Source organism: Meriones unguiculatus, chromosome 5 (genome assembly GCF_030254825.1).
Source record: "Meriones unguiculatus strain TT.TT164.6M chromosome 5, Bangor_MerUng_6.1, whole genome shotgun sequence".
In the NCBI taxonomy this organism is placed as follows: domain Eukaryota; kingdom Metazoa; phylum Chordata; class Mammalia; order Rodentia; family Muridae; genus Meriones; species Meriones unguiculatus.
The window spans coordinates 119500262-119523982 of NC_083353.1; the positions used below are offsets into that span (position 1 = coordinate 119500262).

General features: G+C 39.0%; 1 protein-coding gene across 1 annotated transcript; it reads left to right on the plus strand.

Annotated features, from left to right (window-relative positions):
- The first annotated feature begins 12449 nt into the window (after positions 1 to 12449).
- Positions 12450 to 17740, plus strand: LOC110564026 (taste receptor type 2 member 140-like). The gene is made up of 2 exons (XM_021661299.1): positions 12450 to 12497; positions 16784 to 17740. The coding sequence occupies exons 1-2, from the start codon at positions 12450 to 12452 to the stop codon at positions 17738 to 17740; spliced, it is 1005 nt and encodes a 334-aa protein (XP_021516974.1).
- The last annotated feature ends 5981 nt before the right edge of the window (positions 17741 to 23721 follow it).

Genomic DNA, 23721 nt, shown 5'->3' on the forward strand with positions numbered 1-23721 from the left:
GAGTTGCTGGGACATCCAGTTAGCCCCACACAGTGTAGTGGAAAGTGTGAATAGTTTTATTGGAAAAGAGGCAAGCATGTGTGTGAAGCACATAACCAAGAAACTTTGTGTGTCTGTTGTGGATGATTGGGTGCTGCACTCTGCCTATGAGGGTTGTCTCTGGATCTCTCTAAAGAGAGCAAAGACAATTGCAGGGCTGCTCTTTAATAATTGGGTTTGTAACAGATCATTTGACCCTCAAAAGGAATAATAATATAATAGTTTCCATGGTACAAATATGGGTGTGTTGGGAAAGGGGCATATTTTTATATAAATTTGTGTCTGGAGTATTTGAACAGCTTTGTTTTCTCACCACGCTCATCAAGTGTTCAGGAGACAGTGTTGGGACTTGCTCCTACTGCATTGGGACTGCATCTCCCAATGCTATATACAAAGGAACTTGGTGATGAGTGTGGTCCTGGCCGAGCGTCACATGGTAGATCCTACAGTGGCAAAGTGAAGCAAAGAGGGGGACAAAAAGGTGGGTTGGAGCCAGGCAGACTTGTGGCTGTTATGTGGGTGATAGAATCACAAGAATAAGGGGAAAATATCCCTGTCTGGATTCCAACTCATAGCAAGTGAATATGCAAAGTATCAGTCGACACGAGCCCTTTCACAGAATTTTCTATATCGACATTTTTTGGTGAAGTGATTAATGTATCTTAAGTAAAAGCATCACCTATGAGTTCACAAGACACGAACAAAACAGAGGCTAGAGAAGAACTGACAGGACAGTGAAGACTGTGAGTCAGAAAGAGGTGGATTTGAAGCAATGAGCACCCTTATGCTGGCATTATGCACCAGGAAGAATGAGAAATCTCCTAATTATTTCCTTGTATTTTGGTATCTATTTCAAACTTAGAATGCCTAAAATAGAAGCCTTTATTTTTCACTTCTTCAAACCTATCTATACTGTTCTATGTACGTTTATGTTGGAAGTCAAAAATACAAATAACCAAAACAAGTGAAACCACCAAACCCCCATACTCAGTGCAGGCAAAACAGAATATATTTTCATGTGAATTTAATGGCTCAAAGTCCAGGATTAATTTAGAAGTATGTTAAGTTTCTTCAGGGACATCTCTGCATAGTTTAAAGTATTATATCTTGCTGCTTCCTCAGTGTGTATGTATATATATATCCCTAATCTGTCTCTGTTCAAATGTTTAAAGGATTGATTTTAAGATTATGTTATGCTCTTTCTAGAAGGCTTCACCAGATATAGTCATGTTCCGAGCCCAGTTCATATCATAGCTCCTCCTTACATTTTTCCCCACTAATCACAATTTATTCACACACCCGTCAAAGTTCCTGTGATCTCTGCTCTCTCAGCTACTACTACGTATTATCAAATCCATTCACCGTTACTTCAAATATACTTCAGATATGACATCATTTAACAATTTCTACCATATGTTCCCAGGTTAGAACATTAGTAAGCATCATCTCAACCCACACCAAGCTGGAAAAAAAATCTTACCTTCATTCCCATCCCTTTGTTTTTGTTGTTGTTGTTGATTTCTTTGTTTTTGTTTTTGTTTTTCAAGACGGTTTCTCGTGTAACCGTGGGTGTCCTGGATGCACTATCTATATCTGACTGCCTCTGCTTTCCTAAGTATAAGGATTAAAGGCATGTGCCAACACTCCTGGCTCAATCCCAGCCTTTCTTGTCACAAGAGCCAGAACGATCCTTTCAAAGTAGAAATTAGACCAGGACTCATTCTTTATAGAAATCCTCTAAATTTTTCTCATTGTAGCTGAAACAAGATATAAATTTCATACCTCAGTATGCCAAGAACTGTACAGAGTCTGAACTCTAATAGACTTTGTAAACTGCAGAGTTTAACAATAATCAAGTTCTGAATGAATGCAGACGTTTACACTGTGAGTAGAAAATAATTAGTTTCCTAAGGTAACCATTATTTTCACATCCTCCTGTGAATACAATGCTATGGAATATCATGTAGCTACATTGGATGTGAATGAAACTCTTCAAAACATTGCTTAAAACTTGGCTCAGAAGTAGGGCATTATCAGTAAAGAGCACTTGCTGCTTTTGCAGAGGAACCAGATTTGGTTCCCAGTACCAACATGGATACTAGCAACTGCTGTAACTCCAGTTCTTGGGAATTCAATGACTCCTTCTGACTTCCATGGGCACTAAGCATTGCTGTGGTTAAAGTGAAAACATGCAGGTACTCAGACGTATACATAAAATATCCATAAATTGTCTAAAAGATTTACATATAAAAATTAAATACAGTCAGGAGGAGCACCCTTAAGAAAAACTTAAGCTTGGGTCACATACTTCATGAAAGTCATCAACATGTCTGAGTGTGGAAGAAGAGGTTGTGAACCTTTACAAAGTCTGAGAATAGCGAATCACGTCCTGCAGGCCTTATGAAATTTGTGAGTAGTTGTGATTGTGTGTATGTTTCTTAACATAAGTAATAGAGTTATAACAAACAATAATTATCTATAGATAATTGAACTTTCTAGAGAATCCCACAGAAAACAAGGATGCTGAGGGAGAAAAAACATAGAGATTAATTCCTTTAAAGGCTTCTGCATAGATTCTATGTGTTTGTTTAAATCAGTTACCAGTAATGAAGAATCTCTAACAACAAACATCTCCTGAGGACTGAGGCTTACCCATAATCCATTTCCTGCATCTTCCATGCACTGGGTTTTGAAGTTTTAACACCCACCTACTAAATTTGGTGAATTCAAATTACATAGAGCCTAGACAAGGTAAAACCATGCAAAAGACTGAAAGAGAATATGCTTTATTTGAATACTAGCGAATGAGAATTCCTTTTTTTTTTTTTTTCCTTCAGTAACAACAATTGAAGATTAGGGCTGTGGTAAAAGTAACTCACCAAACCTCTATAATCACGTGACACTATTTGAATGATAGTGTTTTCCATAACAGCTGAACTTTGCCTTAGTCTCAGTTAACATTGCTTTCCTTCCCAACAGAATGCAGAGTGCACTTCCTGCCCATCCAGAAGTTGGGAATTTACAGAATGTTAAATCAAGTTATTATAAATTACAGCCAGTGATGTTGAGCTTTATTTTATATTTTTTCTCTGACTTGACCTCACTACTGAGAACATTTTCCTGTAGAGCTAGTGGCAGAGTTTTCTCTCGGGAATTTTGTAAATTTCTAGGTCCCTTGAAAATTGTTGTAATGTCAAGAGAAAAAGAATAGAAAACGAAACAACAATAACAAAAATGTACATGAAGGTTATTTCTTACTAGCTTAATTGTCTTTGGAATTAGTTTATTTAGGGAAAGTTAATACACTGGTGTTCAGTTAGAGTTCATCCACGGTCATTTAATAGAAAAAAATGGGGGAACTGTAGAGAGCTGCGGAATGCTATGCCTTAAAGATGGAGCTGGTTTCCGCCTTCCACCTTCCCGATGGTGAGTGCTCTCTGTCACGAACAACTCCACATTTGGCTAAGGCCGAGGATCTGGCTTGCTTCCATGTATGTGGACCTATCTGCATTGCCCCCGTGGCACGCCTGGGTTGGCTACCCAGAGGCTATTTAAGCTGTGGGCTGGCTTTCCCCGGGGTCCGAGGATTGTTCAATGTTCCTGAATAAACTGCATTGAAAAAAAAAAAAAAGAGGCATGAAGGCATGATGAAATAAAATCTGCTCCTCTGAAAAAAAAAAAAAAAAAAAAAGAAAAAAATGTGTTTACTTCAGTGAAGTCAGTAACCTTTTCAGCACATGGTATGCTACTAACATGAGTGTGGTTTATGCTCAATAGTGTCAAGTGTTTTGTTTGTTTATTTTGGTTTTTTGTTTGTTTTATTTTTTCTTGAAAAGGTGAGAAATTGTAGGGGACGATGGCCTTTTCCTTCTGGCCTTTTCCTTCTTCCTTTTCCTTCGTTTTATCTTTTCCTCCTTCTTCAACCCTGGTGGTACATGTGTATGTGTGTTTCTGCCTGTTAATGCACACATGGATGCAATGGTAAACCTTGTGTCTTCCTCTGGTGCTCTCTACCCTGCTTTTGTTTTTGTCTATAGTAATGTTCCTTACTTCACAGAACAGAAACAATAGGAAAATTCTCTAAATTTTTTTCTTTTCATGATTCTTACAATCACACAATCAGGATCAGGCAAAACACCATGGATTTCTTTCATACACGGTGGATAGTTATGAAACAAGTATACTGATATTCAGAAACTATTACTTCATATGGTGAACCACAGGGAGTTTTTTGTTCCCTGGCACTAAATTCAGACAAGGCCCTCTATCTGGATGTGACAGAGAGGGTATTGTACGAAGAAGAGTTCATTTAAGCAGCTATGGCTATAGTGTTTCTGTACTTAGAGGATTGGGTTCACCAATTAACACACATTGGCGAGAAGCAAGAACCTCACTGGAGTTCAGTGTGTCAAAGGCATATACAACTTAAGGTCAACATATTCAAGAAAAAAGATCTTGGAAGATTGTTTAGTTGTTAAGGAGATGGGAAAAGAACAGGAAACTAGTTCACATCCTAGAACCTGTGTAAAAATGTGTGTAAGATTGCACAACCTGTTACTTTAGTCCTGGTGGGGAGAGACAGTAGTGTCCCTGAGGTTTTCAGAGTTCGAGGAGTTAAAGAAATTTAAAGGGGGCATGAACTAACACATCTATAAATAAACTCCTGAGTAAAGTCAAGAAACACAAATGTGTAGCTAAATAAAATGATAAAGCCTATCTAAGAATTTTAAAACAAGTAACAAATTTAGTAAAAAAAAAAAAAAAAAAATGTGAGTGGGACTCAAGCAGAAATGGTGATAGAATAGAAAAACTCAGTCCCTAATCGGAAAAGTCATGGAAGGCCTTACAAATAGAAGAACTCAAGTAGAAGATGAAATATTAGGATATAAAGATGAAGTAAAGTTGGACCCTTTCAAACAATATGATAAACTAATATATATATATATCATATATGAAATACATGATAAACTAATATAAATAACATGTTAAATATAATATGTATTATATTATATATTATATATAATATATTACAAATAATATACGATATATATACAAGATATAAGCATAATTATATATTATATATATTATTTGTAATTATATGATTATTTGTAATATATGATATATAATATAATTATGCTTATATCTTGTATTTGATATAATATATAACTATATATTATATAGTCATATATTGTATTATCTAATATTTAATATTATATAATCATATATAATATGTGTGTAATATATTATATATTTAATGTATAATTATATATGCATATATATATACTGAGAGTATCACTCCACCTTACGACTCCCTATACCGCCACCATGGTCCTGCCAGCATGATCCAGCCAGACTACACCTGCCTCCTTTTCTGAGTCTACTTTTCAGAGAGTAAATAAACACAGAGATACACTCCTCCTACAAAAGGAGCTGCCATCTGCCAGGCTGAGCCAGCACACAACCAAAAGGTGAATGTGAGCAGGAAGGAGGACTGGCCTGCTCCACAAATGCATGATCCTGGGCTTTTCCCAGGCCCACCAGAGTTGACCAAAGAATCCCTTGCAAAATGTAACCCAACCCATAGTAATGGCAGGTGTACCCCTCCCCTAGGCTGAGCATGAGAGGTGGAGGAAAGGAAAGGATCCACCAAGACCACGGACACAGCTGGACAAGCATGCCAAAACGAAATCCTTAGGGCAGACTGCATATACCTGTTGCCTATCAGCTCTTTTTCTGAGGGCTAGCTAAAACAGAGCTGAAAAACCTGAACTTGGAGAACGATGGAAGACCTTTCGTGCTGCAGATATACCTTGAGATGATGAGGCTTGAAATAATGCAGCTAACCAAAAACTTAATTTTTTTTTCTTCAATTAAATTTTGTTCAAGTGTGCTCTTGTTTTTCCTTAATAGCAGAAATAACTTATTGTCAATGTTCCCTTCATGGAAGATATTGACTGGCCCACTGTGGAATCACCCAAAAGCTGAGTAATTTATCTCAAACCTTATGAGATGTTTCAGACTTAAACATTCCAAGAAAATTATCAGCTGAGGCTAAAGGAGAATTAGCTCTGGTGGAAAATTACAGGAGACACGTATGTATCGCCTACATCCAGAAGGCAACTGTATTTTGGTTGCTTTGCTTTTGCAAACTATAATTATGCTCTGTCTTTATTCTTATAAAGGCACTTTATTTTAATATTACAAAAATACAATGAGAGATTTTAAACTTCTTTTAATTTTTTAATGGTTTTCAAATTAAATAGTTTGAAAATCAATGCTTTAAAATATGATTGTAAAGGCCTGAATGATCATGGCTGCATCACACTGTTGTGAGACTCTAATCTTGCATATATACCACAGGCAAACCAAGGAGACCAACACCAGAAGGCCTGCTAACGCTCCCATGCCCGCCCATTCCTTCAGATGATTCATGGTTGCAGCAATCCATGTTGATAATCCTGTGGCTAGTCCTGCGTCCACTCTGGTAGAATTTACTGTGACAATGGCCACTCTCAGCTGCTCCATCGTAGTATCGAATTCTCCAGTCCAATTACCTAAAATATAGCTCGACAATTGTTTAGACAGATTTGCAGCACAGGAAAAATTCTCATGTTATATGCTAGTGACTCAAAGTCCAGCATATTTTCATTGACAGCCAAGTTGAGCGTTTTGCCATAGGGTATCAATTTGCTCCTGCACGAGGTCAATCCTCTGATTGAACACCATCAAGCTTCCTTTTAGTTGAGCATTAATTCCTTTATGTACAACTAAGGCATGAGCTACATTGGCTAAATGATTATTCAGGGTCTGAGCAGTCTGCCCAGTATGACTCATGGCTAATGCCCCGGTGGTAGCTCCAACAGCCGCCAATGAGATGGTAGTAACAATGGTGGCTGTAGTTCCAAGCGTGATGCAGCCATGATCATTCAGGCCTTTGCAGCCATTGAAGCAGGACAGTCTCCCCAAGCATGGTTGGATACCATAAAAAGCTAAAATGTTATGCTCAGGATGCGAGACTAAGCACTGCACTCAGGGTCAGCCGCTTTGGACCCAGAGAAGAGCATGTCTGATTGCATGCGGGTTGATGCCCCAGGTCCCGCCTCTGAGAAAAAGGTATCAGATGGGTCTGATGCTCTTTGGGTGGATGACACCTAAATGAACATCAATACAAAGTCCCAATTTATTTCTAATATCAGAGATCAGACCTCTACTCTTGCCTGATGCGTATAAAACATAAAGGGGGAACTGTAGAGAGCTGCGGAATGCTATGCCTTAAAGATGGAGCTGGTTTCCGCCTTCCACCTTCCCGATGGTGAGTGCTCTCTGTCACGAACAATTCCACATTTGGCTAAGGCTGAGGATCTGGCTTGCTTCCATGTATGTGGACCTATCTGCATTGCCCACGTGGCACGCCTGGGTTGGCTACCCAGAGGCTATTTAAGCTGTGGGCTGGCTTTCCCCGGGGTCCGAGGATTGTTCAAGGTTCCTGAATAAACTGCATTGAAAAAAAAAAAGAAAAAAAAATACGATTGTATCTCCTTTTAAACTAATAAAGAAAGAAGTCTCAGTATTTTAAGTTGGTAGGATTTTGTGTGTGTGTGATGATGATGAGAGGAATTCAGTTATAATTGCTATCACATTCTGTATAATGTTTAGAGTCTTTACATTGATCAATTGGGTTATGGTATCTCAGGCTTTTAAATTTCCTTTGGTTGTCTTTAAGTATAGACTCAAATATGCTTCTCGTTGTGCTAAATTTATATTCATCCAGTTTTCTGGATAGAGAAAAGAAGCCCCTATTTCATGGTTTTCAGTCAAACTAAACAATGTTCATACTTTTAACCCAAATCCATTTCCAAGCTTCTACTATGACAGAAAGGTTAAAATCTATTACCTTCTCTACAATGTGGGTTTTAATAAAGTTGTGAATTCTTGTAAACTTCAAAGAATCATCCTCTATCCTCTTTTCACAGGTCAAATGGACTATAGATTACCACCTGCAGAAATTCTATAGATCAACAACTATAGATTAAGGGCCCAGAAGCAGAAAGACACACATGGTATATACTCACTCATAGAGACATGTAATATAGGATAAACCTACTAAAATCTGTACATCTAAAGAAACTAATGAAGAGAAAGGACCCTGACTATGCTCAATCCCCATCCCGAAAGACAAAGAGGAAGGACATCAGAAGAATAATAAAACAGAAAACAAGCAAGAAACTCGCCATAGAGGGCCTCTGAAAGGTTCTGCCCTGCAGACTATCAAAGCAAATGCTGAGACTTATAGACAACTGTTGGGCAGAGTGCAGGGAATCATATGTAAGAAGTGGGAAATAGTAAGATCTGGAGAGGACAGGAACTCCACAAGGAGAGCAACAGAAACAGAAATTTGAACACAGGGGTCTTCCCAGAGACTCATACTCCAACCAAGTACTATGCATGGAGATAACCTAGAACCCCTGCACAGATGTAGCCCATGGCAGTTTAGTGTCCAAGTGGGTTACATAGTAATGGGAAGAGGGACTGCCTCTGACATAATCTGATTGGCCTGCTCTTTGATCACCTCCCCCTGAGTGGGGAGCAGCCTTACCAGGCCACAGAAGATGACAATGCAGCCACTCCTGATGAGAACTGATAGACTAAGATCAGAAGGAAAGAGAGGAGAATCTCCCATATCAGTGGACTTGGGGAGGGGCATGTGTGAAGAAGGGGGTGAGAGGATGAGATTTGGAGGGGGGAAGGAGGAGGTTATGGGGGGATACAAAGTGAATAAAGTGTAATTAATAAAAAAGATTGAAGAGTGCTTCTGTTGATTTGATCAATATACTTTATAATTATTTTGAAAAACTTTGTGCAAGCATAAGGTCACAAATAGTTTATTTTCTGGTATCAATCAACCTAATTAAAGGTCTGTGTTCTTAAACAGTTCCATTTAATAGAAATAAAATATAAGCTATGTATAATTTTATATTTTTCCGTAAATGCATTATAAACTAACAACACAGGTGAAAGTCAATTTGCTACTTTTCTTTTTGTTTACCAATATTTCTTTTTTTTTCTTTTTTTTTTATCAGTTACATTTTATTAACTGTGTATCCCAGCCATGTCCCCATCTCTCATTTCCTCCCAGTCCCTCCCTCCTTCCCTCATCTCCACCATGCCCCTTTCCAAGTCCACTGATGGGGGGGACCTCCTCCCCATTCATCTGATCCTGTTTTATCAGGTATCTTCAGGACTGGCTGCAAAGCCAATATTTCTAATATATAATTTCAATGTGAAGTCAGGACAAAAATCAATCAAAAGATAGGTTTTGTCCTCTTTTACTTTGTTTTCATAATTTAGTCTTCAATTGATGTAATGGAGGAAAGACCACTTATTTTGGGCCAGCTTATTTTACGCATTTAAAATGTTATTTACTATTCAAAAAAGAGAATCATGTCATCATGAAATATTGGCATCATGTCATCTTTTGTAATGCATGAAATTCTTTACTAACTAATCTTTCCTATGACACACCCTAGTAGCTAGCAATCTCTTAGCTAATATATCCCCTTCATGAATACAAAATTAATTGCAAGGACTTAGTGTCCAAAGTTTCTGAGTTTTGTGCAGTCAAGTTTGAAGAGTTACCAAGAAACGTAATTTTAATCTCATTGCTGTCTCTTAAACATACAAAAACTCTTCTTTATAAAAATTTGGGGCTCAACTAAAAGGAAGCTTGATGGTGTTCAATCAGAGGATTGACCTCGTGCAGGAGCAAATTGATACCCTATGGCAAATCGCTCAACTTGGCTGTCAATGAAAATATGCTGGACTTTGAGTCACTAGCATATAACATGAGAATTTTTCCTGTGCTGCAAATCTGTCTAAACAATTGTCGAGCTATATTTTAGGTAATTGGACTGGAGAATTCGATACTACGATGGAGCAGCTGAGAGTGGCCATTGTCACAGTAAATTCTACCAGAGTGGACACAGGACTAGCCACAGGATTATCAACATGGATTGCTGCAACCATGAATCATCTGAAGGAATGGGCGGGCATGGGAGCGTTAGCAGGCCTTCTGGTGTTCATCTCCTTGGTTTGCCTGTGGTATATATGCAAGATTAGAGTCTCACAACAGTGTGATGCAGCCATGATCATTCAGGCCTTTACAGCCATTGAAGCAGGACATTCTCCCCAAGCATGGTTGGCTACCATAAAAAGCTAAAATGTTACGCTCAGGATGCACTGCACTCAGGGTCAGCCGCTTTGGACCCAGAGAAGAGCATGTCTGATTGCATGCGGGTTGATGCCCCAGGTCCCGCCTCTGAGAAAAAGGTATTGGACGGGTCTGATGCTCTTTGGGTGGATGACACCTAAATGAACATCTGTACAAAGTCCCAATTTATTTCTAATATCAGAGATCAGACCTCTACTCTTGCCTGATGCGTCTAAAACAAAAAGGGGGAACTGTAGAGAGCTGCGGAATGCTATGCCTTAAAGATGGAGCTGGTTTCCGCCTTCCACCTTCCCGATGGTGAGTGCTCTCTGTCACGAACAATTCCACATTTGGCTAAGGCTGAGGATCTGGCTTGCTTCCATGTATGTGGACCTATCTGCATTGCCCACGTGGCACGCCTGGGTTGGCTACCCAGAGACTATTTAAGCTGTGGGCTGGCTTTCCACGGGGTCCGAGGATTGTTCAAGGTTCCTGAATAAACTGCATTGAAAAAAAAAATTTGGATAACTTTCAATTGGTGAGAGCATGTTTAGCCATAGTTTTGGTGATAAAATGCACACAAAAAGATCTAAAATGCTGCCATTCTCCAAAATGTTCCATTTTAACTATATCTTTCCAGGCATCTACACTAAGGCTGCATATATATGTTAGCACCACATTTCCTATCTCAGATATTCTAAGTAGGTAGGAAAATGATGCTTTATTGACTTCAAATTGTTAAAATGCCAATGAGACAGGTAAAACAGCTACTGTAAGATGGTAGATTTTGGAAAGGACTGCTGAATTTGATCAGTTTATGTACCTCAAAGATGTTAACTTCAAAATAAAAGTAAAAAGAAAAAAAATGTGCTGCATTGATGAAGCCTTTTTTCTTGTTTCAACAGGAAGCAAAAAGTTGTGGATTTCTTCAAAATTAATAAAATATAGATTTGACCAGGAAAGACCTCCTGAAAATCTTGGCTGCAGACATTAAGAAAGAGAACTCTCCTCCTTACCCCCCTCCAAACAACAACAACAACAACAACAAAAGACCATATAAATGTTGAAATGCTGATCCCTCTGTATGGCCACACTCCGAGATTGGCTGAGGCATGAATGCCTCTGCATAGCCAATAAATATGGTTGGCTACAGAGTCCCAATGACATATTATTTCATGCCATCTTTCGTATAACGTGGACAGAGGTTTATGGTACAGTTTGCTTATGCAGTCCAAATGGACTTACAAAGTTCACAGAAGCCTTTTACCTGCTCCAACACTGAGTAGAGGATCATCATTAGCCGACCTGCACACACTGCACATTCTGTGCATGTTAACACAGAGACGAACTTACAATGCTACCTTTAAAGGTTTTTGCTTTCCTGTGGAGCTCCCGTCCTCTCGAGGTCATATTAACTCCCCCTGTACTCTGCCACAGCTTTGGTTAAGAGTCTCAGTATATGCTTTGATACACTGGTAGGTAGAGTCTTTCAGAGGCCCTCTGTGGTAGGGTCCTGTCCTGTTACTTGTTTTCTCCTACATCCAATGTCCAAATATATCTGGGCACAGGGGTCTTTTATGAGACTGTTTCTCCAAACAAGGACATGTATGGATATAACCTAGAATTCCTCTGCTTGAACGTAGCCCATGGTAGCTCAGGCCTAGTAAGGGGAACAGGGACTATATCTGACATGAACTCAATGGCAGGCTCTTTGACCTCCCCACCCCCCAAGAGAGGAGCAGCCTTGCCAGGCCACAGAGGAGGACTTTGCAGCCAGTCCTGAAGATACCTGATAAAACAGTGTCAGATGAAAGGGGAGGAGGTCCTCCTCTATGAGTGGACTTGGAAAGGAGCAGGGAGGAGATGAGGAGGGAGGGTGAGATTGGGAGGGAATGAGAGGGCAGGATACAGCTGAGATACAAAGTTAATAAACTGTAACTAATATTAAAAAAAATATTTTTTTTAAAAAGTTGTGTTTTCACTACAAAAGGACCAGACACATTTAGCTGGCAGCTTCCAGGACAAGCTTGACCAGGCGGTGGCTTCTACCGTGAGCAGTTTCAAGTCTTCAGCAACTGATGATTTTCCTAGTACGAGTTGTTCTACAAAACCAGAGAGCTCTGGACTTGCTAATTGGTGATCAGGGAGAGACTTGCATGTGCTGGGGAAATAATATTGCTTCTATGTCAATGAATCTAGACTAATGGAAGAAAACATACAAATGCCCAAAGATCTCCAGCGAGATCTTCAGGTATGCTATGCACTCAAAACTGCTACTCCATGGAACTCAAACCCTCTGGTAGCTTGGCTTCTTTCCCTCCTTAGCCTCACACTGGCCATTAAGGCCCTACTACTCCTGGCACTCTGCCTATTCCAATTTCTAAGTTGGCAGAGAAATAGCATTGAGAAAATCATTGGCAACTAGGTCTGGTTCAATACCAAATAGTTCTCAACATAAAGGCTGATGACTATGATGACATTTCCCCTTTATAAAACAAAAAGGCAGAGATGTGGGACCACAAAGCCATACAACTGGGTGGGGGGTGGGAAAGGAGCCAGTCTGAAGCAAGGGTAAAGTCAAGACGTGTCCAAAGCCCAAAAGTCTCATCCTGAGACAGGCAAGAGTAGGACTGCTTTGTTACTGCCCTGGGCCTACGTGTCCCAGTGCATGTAGCCTTGCAACCCTGACCTAAAAGATGTACTCATATATCCAGGTGGCCAGGTTACAGGTTAAAGTTCCTCTCTCTTTGTGAGGACATGTCCAACAAGTGCCTGAAATTTTCTTTATTCAAATGAAACATCCACAGCACCTTGGCCCCAGCCAATGATGAATACACCCCAAAAGCTTCTACCCACTTTCCAAGGTTTATTTAGCCATTATACCCCCAAAATAAAGAGAGCTATTTCATTGAAAACTGTCTCCGTTGAAGGCTATTTCTCTTACAGTCACACTGACTGAGATCCTGCCAAACCCTCTTTTCTTGCTGAACTTCATTCCCTCCAGTCCAGCCTAGTGCTCAAAGGTAACTGGACACCCCAAGGGTAAGCAGGCCCTGGGTGGCACTATGTAAACCTTTCCCAAATAAGGAAATTGAATAGTAATAAAAGTTCTTCTGACTGGAAAAAAAAAATCATATCCAGATAGGTTCACAGCAGAATTCAACGATAACTTCAGTGCTGTGCAATCAATACTTCTCAAATTACTAAAACAAGAAATAGAAGCACTTCCAAACTCCTTCTACAAATCAAGTATTACTAAAGCTAGGTAAAGCCATAGCAACAAAAGAGAGCAATTGGCCCATATCCCTGATAAGCATGAACACAAATATTCTAAATAAAATACTTGCAAACAGTATACACATATATCAAAAAGATCATCTACCATGATCAAGGTGGCTTTTTCCCAGAGATATAGGGATAGCACAACATACATAAGCCAGTAAATGTAATAAATTAAATAAATTGACTAAAAGGGAAAAATCACGTGACCATCTTCAGGGATGCAGAAAAGGCTTGTGGCAAATACAACATGGTTGCATCATAAAAGTTGTAGAAAGAAAAGGATTGGAAGGAATATGCCTCAATATAATAAAAATTATATATCAGAAACCCAAGTCAACATTACCATAAATGGAGAAAAACCCATAACAAGTTCATTAAAATCAGGAATGAGACAGGCTGCCCACAATGTCTATTTATTTGCAATACAGTACTTGAAGCCCTGGCTATAAGTATAAAACAAGAAAAGCAAATTAAAGACATATAGGTAGGAGAAAATAATGTATCATTTCTATTTTTAATGGTGTTCATGAGCTTCAAGGATTACATCCCAAAGTGTATAGAAATATTCTGTCAGTTCCCAGAAAAGGAGACAGAAAGATAGAATCAGAAGACTAGGATGTCTGCTGTGAGATATTGTCTCATCCCCTGGATAAAAGAACCATGAGTGGTGAATGTCTGATGAGAGAGGAGAATCTCTATTATCTAGCAATAAACTTCCATAGAGGTTGTCCAATCTCAAGTGGTCAATCCTTGATACATGTTCATACAAGCAAAGATAAAAGACAAATTATGAGCGGCTATGGTGACCTTGCCGGGCATGTAGCACAGTCTGCTTTCTGAGAATGTAGGTAAATGTCTCAGTTTCCTCCCTGAGAACATAGTTCTATAGAGAGGAGCAAGGCAGACTCTTCAAGTCTGTGTGACATGTGTCTATGTATGATCTACCTATATCAATTATCTATCCTATTCCTATATGTTGTCAGTAATCAGTCATGTGTCATCATCTATAAATTCATAACATATATTTACGTATTTCTATTGCACTGGAAATCACAGGGTTTTTTTTTCCTTAAAATGCAGAATTTTACACAAAACCAACACTAATTTTAAAAACAGAAAAATGGACTTTGAATACACTTTCTCAAATTTCTGGTAAATTTGAGTGTTTCAATCAAGAATCTAATCTGTTTTTACTTTTGAAATGTATAAGCACTGGAGATTCATAGGTAGAAGATTATAACAATAATGATCTAAATAAAAGGAAGGGGTGTAAAGAGAGAATTTAGGTTTTTTTAAACCCTTTTCAATTTCTTGTATTAGTGAGACAATAAAAGTTGCACCTAGCAAAAATATGGACTACACTGATTTGTAATCATATATGTAAATATAGAATCTACAAGGTCATTCATGCTTCTGAGGAAGGAATCTGTCATTTTCTCTATGGTTGAGTTACTTGGAAACTGTTCTTGGTTTTGCTCTCCTTTCAGAAAACACTGACTTTCCTATTATCCACTCCTCAAGGGGAACTTCTCTATTTCTTAGCCAGAGTGGAAGGTGCAGAAGAAAGGTTTGGAGAAGCTCCTCCGAGTGATTGCTACTCTCCCAGTGGATTCAAATTCTGTCACTTTTATAAAAGATCTTGCAGTTCCAGTAGCAACACCCACTCCACACCTCCCCCAGGTTGTTTTGCATTTCTCTGTCTTCCTGTTGTAAGGAAGGAGCCATGCCAGGAGGACCTCCATGTCTCTGCAGTGATGGTATGCTTATACTTCTCTCTTAGCAGACTGTATGCTTATACTTCTATCATAGCAATTTCTCTTCAAAATCCAAGAGCTGAGCTGCTTTACTTTCTTAGTATGTCTGTTCCTCAAAGGCTGGACAATCCTAAGACCTACCACTTTCCTTACACAGTACTTCTTCAACTGACTGCATTTGTGGTCCCTCTCTGCCATGCCACACTCTATGTCTTTCTCTGCAATCTCGATAGATTTCTGTTGTTGTTTTGAGACTAGATCCCACAATGTATTACAAACTGGCTTCAGACATGTCATCCTCCTGAGTTAGCGTCTTGAATGGTGAGATATGTTGACCAGTGATACCAGAAGACTTTATTGTCGTATTTAATGTATGTTTTCCTCCTGTCTTTGTTCTACTCATGTCACTGCTTCTTCGACTCTCCCTTAGCTTACTGAAGAATGCTATCATGCCATGCTCCATTTTCCAGCTTGCCTAGGCAAGAATGGCATGACAGCATTCTGAATTGATGCCTACAGTAAGTGTATAGAAGCAGGCATTGAAACCAAATAAAGTGAAATGAATACTCTCTGAAGCTTCTTGGTGATAATGAAGGGCAGGATGTGTTGCAAAAGGGAGACACAGAGATGATGAAAATGTTTATGGTGTAGGTTAATTTACATAAAATTATTATCTGTTAAGGACAACAAGAGGAATATTTCTAAATTTGTTTTCATGCCTGTATAAAATGGATACATGCTTGCAGGATGTGTACTGCATGAATTACATGAAAAACAATTTACACAATGTCTAAACAGCTACCATAGTAATCAGCATGCGTTAGATGCATAGAAAATGTTCATTAATGGTAAACATAAGTTACTAAAGTGACAAATGAAGAAGCTGTGGGTCTAACTTTATATTTATGTATTAGTATACATTTGTGTGTTCATGTAAAAGAAGTTCATATATGACCTTGCTGAAGAAAGACAATCAGTATTTTCAGTAGACAATACAGGGATAATGCTCTAATAACTTAAGGGAAGAACCTTAAAAACAAGATTAGGCTCCCTCACAGATAATTTTTTAAATGTAGTTAGTGTCGTTTTCTATTTGCCAGCTTAATTGTATTGCCTGCTATGTGAATTATATTTTTGACACTGAGCTTGACTGGAAATTAAGTAGCTAAATTTTAATAAATAAGCAGGCAAAACAATGTCAATATGAGCAATCTTTGTTTTGATGACTGACATGAAACTTCAATATTTCTTTTAGCATCAACTACAGAGAACTTCCTGATGTGGTATGTAAGGTACTTACGACCTAAATGAAGTTTATCTTGGTTGTTTTGGAAAATATCCAGTTTTTAACAAAAATTATAAACCAAGTCATTAGTGAATGTTGATGATTTATTGACATTGTGTATGGAATCTCATAAAACTTATTTTTTTGAATTTTCAAGAACCTCATAGACATAGCCTTTGAGAAGATCACATTACCTCACCGTCAGCAGTGCAGTAGAACTTGGAGCATCTCCTGGTGGCAATGAAGGCACAGTGCATACTATTAGTCATCTTAGGTGTGGAAATCACTATAGGGAGTTTAGGAAATGGATTCATAGCTGTGGTGACCATCATGGACTGGGTCAAGAGAAGAAATTTGTCTTTAGTGGATCAGCTCTTTACTGCCCTCGCCATCTCCAGGCTTGCTTTTATGTGGTCACTACTCACAGTTGTATTGATAAATGAGAGGCACTCATCCTTTTTAAAAACTGAAAAAATTTTGAGAATACTCAGTATTTCCTGGACAGTGATCAATCATTTCAACATCTGGCTTGCTACGTGTCTCAGCATCTATTATTTTCTCAAGATAGCTAATTTTTCAAATTCTGTTTTTCTTTTCCTAAAGTGGAGAGTAAGAAAAGTGGTTTCAGTGACACTTTTGGCATCCCTTCTCTTCTTGTTTATGAATAGTATAGTTGTAAACACATTATTTGGAATCTGGAGTGATGACTATAATGCAAATATGTCCTATAGTTCTCATTCAAATAACTATATGTTGTTGCCTATGCTTCCTTTATTGACAAACACTGTGTTCACACTCATACCCTTCACTGTGTCTTTGGTATCTTTCCTTCTGCTCATCTTCTCCCTGTGGAGACATCTGAAGAACATGCAGCTCAGCTCTGAAGGCTCCAGAGACTCCAGCACTACAGCCCACATAAGGGCCTTGCAAATGGTGGTGGCATTCCTTTTCCTGTATACCATTTTCTTTCTTGCACTTGCCATTCAGTCTTGGGAAGATGAGAGTTGGCAGGAGAATCTGTTCAATTTGCCTGTTGAGGACGCAGCACTTGCTTTTCCCTCAATCCATTCCTGTGTCCTAATTCTGGGAAACACTAAGCTCAGACAGGCTTTTCTGTCCATGTTGAGGTGGGTGAGGCCCAGCCTTTATGTTTCAGAACACCCAAGTTCTTAGGCTATGTAGTAAATTGTCTTCCGTAGTCTAGTGGACAACCTGTTCTTAAGAGATTCAGTTTGTTTATATCTACAGTTTCATTTTTTTATTTAGTTGTGGCTTTGTGAATTTTCCAAAAATTCTGTGTGGATCAAGCACTGCCCAAACTATGAAGAACATGGAGCATTTATTTTTTTACTTTTATTTTTTATATTAATTACAATTTATTCACTTTGTATCCCAGCTGTAGCCTCCTCCTTCATTCCCTCCCAATCCCTCCTTCCCTCCCTCTTCTCCTCCCATGCCCCTCTTCAAGTCCACTGATAGGGGAGGTCCTCCTCCCCTTCTGTCTGACCCTAGCCTATCAGGTGTCATCAGGACTGGCTACATTTTCTTCCTCTGTGGCCTGGTAAGGGAGCTCCCCCATCAGAGGGGAGGTGATCTATACAGTATCCAAGGGGGTTTCTAAGTAAGGGGAACAGGGACTCTCTGACATGAACTCAGTGGCTGCCTCTTAGAACATGGACCATTTAGATAGAAGAACTCCTAGAATCAACATAATGTAATTTACTATCATGAAATAGCCTCTTGTAGATTTTAATGTTATTAATGAATAGTGTGAAATGTGTATGTGTGTGAACCACAGAAAGGATAAAACATTAATTATATTTGAACAAGTGTAATTTCATAGTTTAGAATATTGAAAAATGGCATACAGAATTAGACCAGATGCAATTTTTCTATTGTTTCAAGTATATTGTCAATTGAGAAACATTTAAAGAAAAAATTGAGTTTATTCCAGTCTTCTTGCTATATTACTTATTTTGGACATTAAGAATTCTCAAAACATTTATCAATTATCACTTATATAGGTTTTATATAGTAGTGAAACTCTTTTGGTTTTTGTGCCCACAAATGCAAAATCATGCTGATGAAAATACTTCTGTCTTTGTTTTTATTTTTAGATATCCTTTTTGAAATTAAAATATAATTATATTATTCCCCCTTCCCTTTCCTCCCTCCAAACCCAAAGTTCCTGTTCCCCTATATTATACTCTCTCTCAAATTCATAGCCTCTTTATCTTTAATTACTGCTGTTACACACACACACACACACACACACACACACACACATGTACAGACACAAATAGGTAAATAAAACTTGCTAAATTCATTTGGTATTTTTTGTATGTATGTGATTTTAAAGATGACAATCTGTTGGATAACTCACAAGGCTCATACCTGAGGAAGATTAATTCAACCTCTCTTAGATATTGTTAGTTGCCTATAGTTATATATGTAACCTCAGTAAACTCATTTTCCCCAACACTAGAGTTAAATTAAATTTTTTTATCCCATTTCCTGAAATAGTTATTTGTTCACTTACCCAAGAAAAGTTACAGAACAGTGTACATTGTAAGAAAACTGGGACCATCAGAGTAAGAATCAAATTTAGCCCTGTGTATCTTTCTGCTTCTGGGATACCTCACTCAGGATGATATTTTCCAGTTCCCACCATTTACCTGCAAATTTCATGATTTCCTTGTTTCTTATCTCTGAGTAATATTCCATGTGTAGATATACCACAATTTCTGTATCCATTCCTCAACTGAGGGGCATCTGGGCTATTTCCAGCTTCTGGCTGTTACAAATAAAGCTGCTAAAAACATGGTTGAGCAGATGTCCTTGTTGTATACTTGAGCATCTTTTGGGTATATGCCTAGGAGTGGTATAGCTGGATCTTGAGAATCTGATTGTCTGAGAAAGTGCCAGATTGATTTCCAAAGTGGTTGTATAAGTTTACATTCCCACCAGCAGTGGAGAAGGGTTCCCCTTTCTTCACATCTTCTCCAGCATGTGTTGTCACTTGAGTTATTCATTTTAGCCATTCTGATGGGTGTAAAGTGAAATCTCAGGGTCATTTTCATTTGCATTTCCCTGATGACTAAGGATGTTGAACATTTCTTTAAGTGTTTCTCTGCCATTCTATATTCCTCTATTGAGAATTCTCTGTTTAGCTCCGTACCCCATCTTTTAATTGGATTACTTGATTTGTTGCTGTTTAACTTCTTAAGTTCTTTATATATACTGGATATTAGCCCTCTGTCAGATAAAGGGTTGGTGAAGATCCTTTTCCAATCTATAGGCAGTCATTTTGTTTTGACAACAGTGCCCTTTGCTTTACAGAAGCTTTTCAGTTTCATGAGGTCCCATTTATTAATTGTTGCTCTTAGAGCCTGTGCTGTTGGTGTTCTGTTCAGGAAGTTGTCTCCTGTGCCAATGAGTTCAAGGCTTTTCTCCACTTTTTCCTCTAGCAAGTTTAATGTGTCTGGTTTTATACTGATTGTTTTTTATATAAAACTTTAGACTTGTGATTCTTTAAAGATTTTTACAAGATTGCTTTTCAGATAATTGACTTTTTGTAACTGCAAATTGCAGCCTGCCAGAAAAGAAAAAAATCTGGCTCAGAAAATACCTTGCTTGCTCAAACGTTGTTAGCCTATAACAAATTGCTTAGTTACAAATGTATTTGGGTTCATGGAAATAATGTTTTTAATCTACCTGTAATCTGTAAATGGTTTTCACTAAGGACATTGGGAAAATATATTGTTTCTTCATGACCATTTTGTTAAAAGAGTAATAAAATGTAATCACATTGTAACTCTTAACATTGCTTGAAAGATTTTGCTGGGGTATATAAACTGTGGGAGGAAAAAAATAAAGTTAAAGAAGCTTGTTGGAACTTACCTGTTGGAGTTTATCTTACTTCATCAAGTGGTGTGTGTGTGTGTGTTCTTTTTCTCCCCTTCTTTCCTTTCCTTTTTAGACACCTGCCACCACCAGTGGAAGGCCTGCTAAGAGCCAACGACCATAGCCTCCACTTGCCACAATTAGGTGGAAGCCTCTGCCAGAAAGCTACCAGCTCTGGCCCCCTGCTGGGAACAGTGGAAACCCGGCCCCTCAGCTCGCCACTATCAGTGGAAGCTGCTGTTGGTAACAATTAGTTCCAGCCCGGAAAGCTTCCCTCGGAGAAAGTCTGCTGCGTGATCAGCCAGCTGAAGCTGCTCCCTGCTCAGTTTCCCCTATTGATGTCAAAGCTAGTCTTCAACACAATCACAACTACTCACATATTGCATGAGGCTTAATCAAAGCATCCTAAGGGCCTGTAAGACATAAACCGTTATTCTCGGACTTAGCAAAGCTTCACAGGCTCTTTCTGTCGCACAGACTTGTTGATAATTTCTGTAAAGTATGTGACCTTAGGTTAAGTGTTTTATAAGGACCACCTTCTGACTGTATTTAATTTTTTAATGTGAATCTTTATAAAATTTATGGATACTGTATGTGTATTCTGAGTACCTGGATGCCTCTATGCTTACCACAGCAATGTCTAATGTTAATGGAAGCCAAAAGAGGTCATTGAATTCCCTAGAACTGGAGTTACGGCAATTGCAAGCAACCATGTTGGTATCCTCTGCCAAAGCAGCAAGTGCTCTTTACTGCTGATGCAGAACTTCATGGCCAAGTTTTAAACAATATTTGGAAGAGTTTTATTCACACCTATAGTATTGTATTTACAAAAAGATGTGGAAATGATGGTCACCTTAGGAAACTAATTCTGCCTACTCACAATGTCAATATCCACATTTATTCAGAATTCAATTAGTGTTCATATCTGCAGCTTACGAAGCATATTTCTGGTAGTTTCCAGGAGAATGGAACCATAGGCTCCCATGTTTGAATACTTGGTCCCGAGGTAAGGAAGGATTAGGAGGTACAGTCTTGTTGGATAATGTGTGTTACTGGGGATAGGTTTTCTTTGTTTTTTTTTCATAATTTTATTTTTTTTAATATTAGTCACAAGTCATTTACTTTGTATCCCAGCCATAGCCTCCTCCCTCATTCCCTTCCAATCCCTCTCTTCCTCCCTCCTCTCCTCCCTGCCCCTTTCCAAGTCCACTGATAGGGGAGGTCCTCCTCCTCTTCCATCTGACTCTATTTTATCAGTTATCTTCAGGACTGGCTACAATGTCCTCCTCTGTAGCTTAGCAAGGCTGCTTCTCAACAACCCAGATGTCCATCAATGGAAGAATGGATACAGAAATTGTGGTACTTTTACACAGTGGAATACTACTCAGCAATTACAAACAGGGAAATCTTTTTTTTAACTCTTATTAATTAGACTTTATTCACTTTGTATCCCCCCATAAGCTCCTCCCTCCTCCCCTCCTAATCCCACCTTTCTTTCCCCTTCTTCACGCATGCCCCTCCCCAAGTCCACTGATAGGGGAGGTCTCCCTCTCCTTCCTTTTGATCTTTAGTCTATCAGATCTCATCAGGAGTGGATGCATTGTCTTTTTGCTCTTATGATATCTCACTTAGGATGATCTTTTCTAGATCTCACCATTTGCCTGCAAATGTCATGATGCCCTGCAGACTATCAAAGCAGAGGCTGAGACTTATGGCCAACTGTTGGGCAGAGTGCATGGAATCTTATGTAAGAAGTGGGAAATAGTAAGATCTGCAGAGGACAGGAACTCCATAAGGAGAGCAACAGAACCAGAAAATTTGAACCCAGGGGTCTTTCCAGAGACTCATACTTCAACCAAGTTCCACGCATAGAGATAACCTAGAACCCCTGCACAGATGTAGCTCATGGCAGTTCAGTGTCTAAGTGGGTTCCATTGTAATAGGAAGAGGGACTGCCTCTGAGATAAACTGATTGGCCTGCTCTTTGATCACCACCCCCTGAGGTGGGGAGCAGTCTTACCAGGCCACTTATAAGTGGATACTAGACCTATAAGATAGGATGTACAGACTAAAATCTGTACACCTAAAGAAGATAAACAAGAAAGAGGACCTGGGGTAAGATGATCAATCCTCATTTAGAAAAACAAATGGGATGGACATTGGACGAAGGAGAAAACAAGAAACAGCACAGGAGCTTTTTTTCTTTCAGAAAAGACTCCACCTAGCAGTTATCAAAGCAGATACTAAGACTCATAACCAAACCTTGGGCAGAGTTCAGGGAACCATATGAAAGAAGGGAGAGAGAGGACAGGAGCTCCACAGGGACCAAATATATCTGGGCACAGGGTTCTTTTATGAGACTGTTTCTCCAACCAAGCACCATGTATGTATATAACCTAGAACTCTGCTCGGATGTAGCCTGTGGTAGCTCAGGCCTAGTAAGGGGAACAGGGACTATTTCTGACATGAACTCAGTGGCAGGTTCTTTGACTTTCCCACCCCCCAAGAGAGGAGCAGCCCTGCTAGGCCACAGAGGATGACTTTGCAGCCAGTCCTGAAGATACCTGATAAAACAGGGTCAGATGAAAGGGGAGGAGGTCCTCCTCTATGAGTGGACTTGGAAAGGGGCAGGGAGGAGATAAAGGAGGGAGTTTGGGATTGGGAGGGAATGTGGGATTGGGAGGGAATGAAGGAGAGGGATAGAGCTGGGATACAGAGTTAATAAAAGGTAACTAATAATTAAAATAAAAATTAATTTGAAAAATTAAAATCAAATCATATTTTTGGAAAAAAAGAAAAAAGACTATGAGCAGCACAACCAAATTTAGTAAGAAAGCCAGTTTTCAAGACAAGCATGCTATTCACCATACAGAAGTGACCATTGTGAGATAAGCCCAGTGGGAAATGTGTAATACTGGCTCCTTAGTGGTCATAGGGAGCTTCTGTGGCTTCCATTGTCTCCAGTAGTTGTTTTCTCAGCAAATATATAGTTTCACATACAAATGTGCAGAAATATGTGTCATGTGTCTTTGTCCTTTTTCTCTGTATTTCTATTCTGGCTGTATCCTTCTCTCAATTAAAAAAAATATATGGCCTGAGTACTCAGCATAAGCTTGAGTAATGAGCATAAAATGTTTAGACCATCATTCTGTCTTTCTCTTTTCCTTTCCTTTTGGCAAACAAAAGAATCTCCTCAACAAGGACCCCATCAGCAGGGACCAGTCCTGCTGGGAACCAAAGAAAGCCCACTA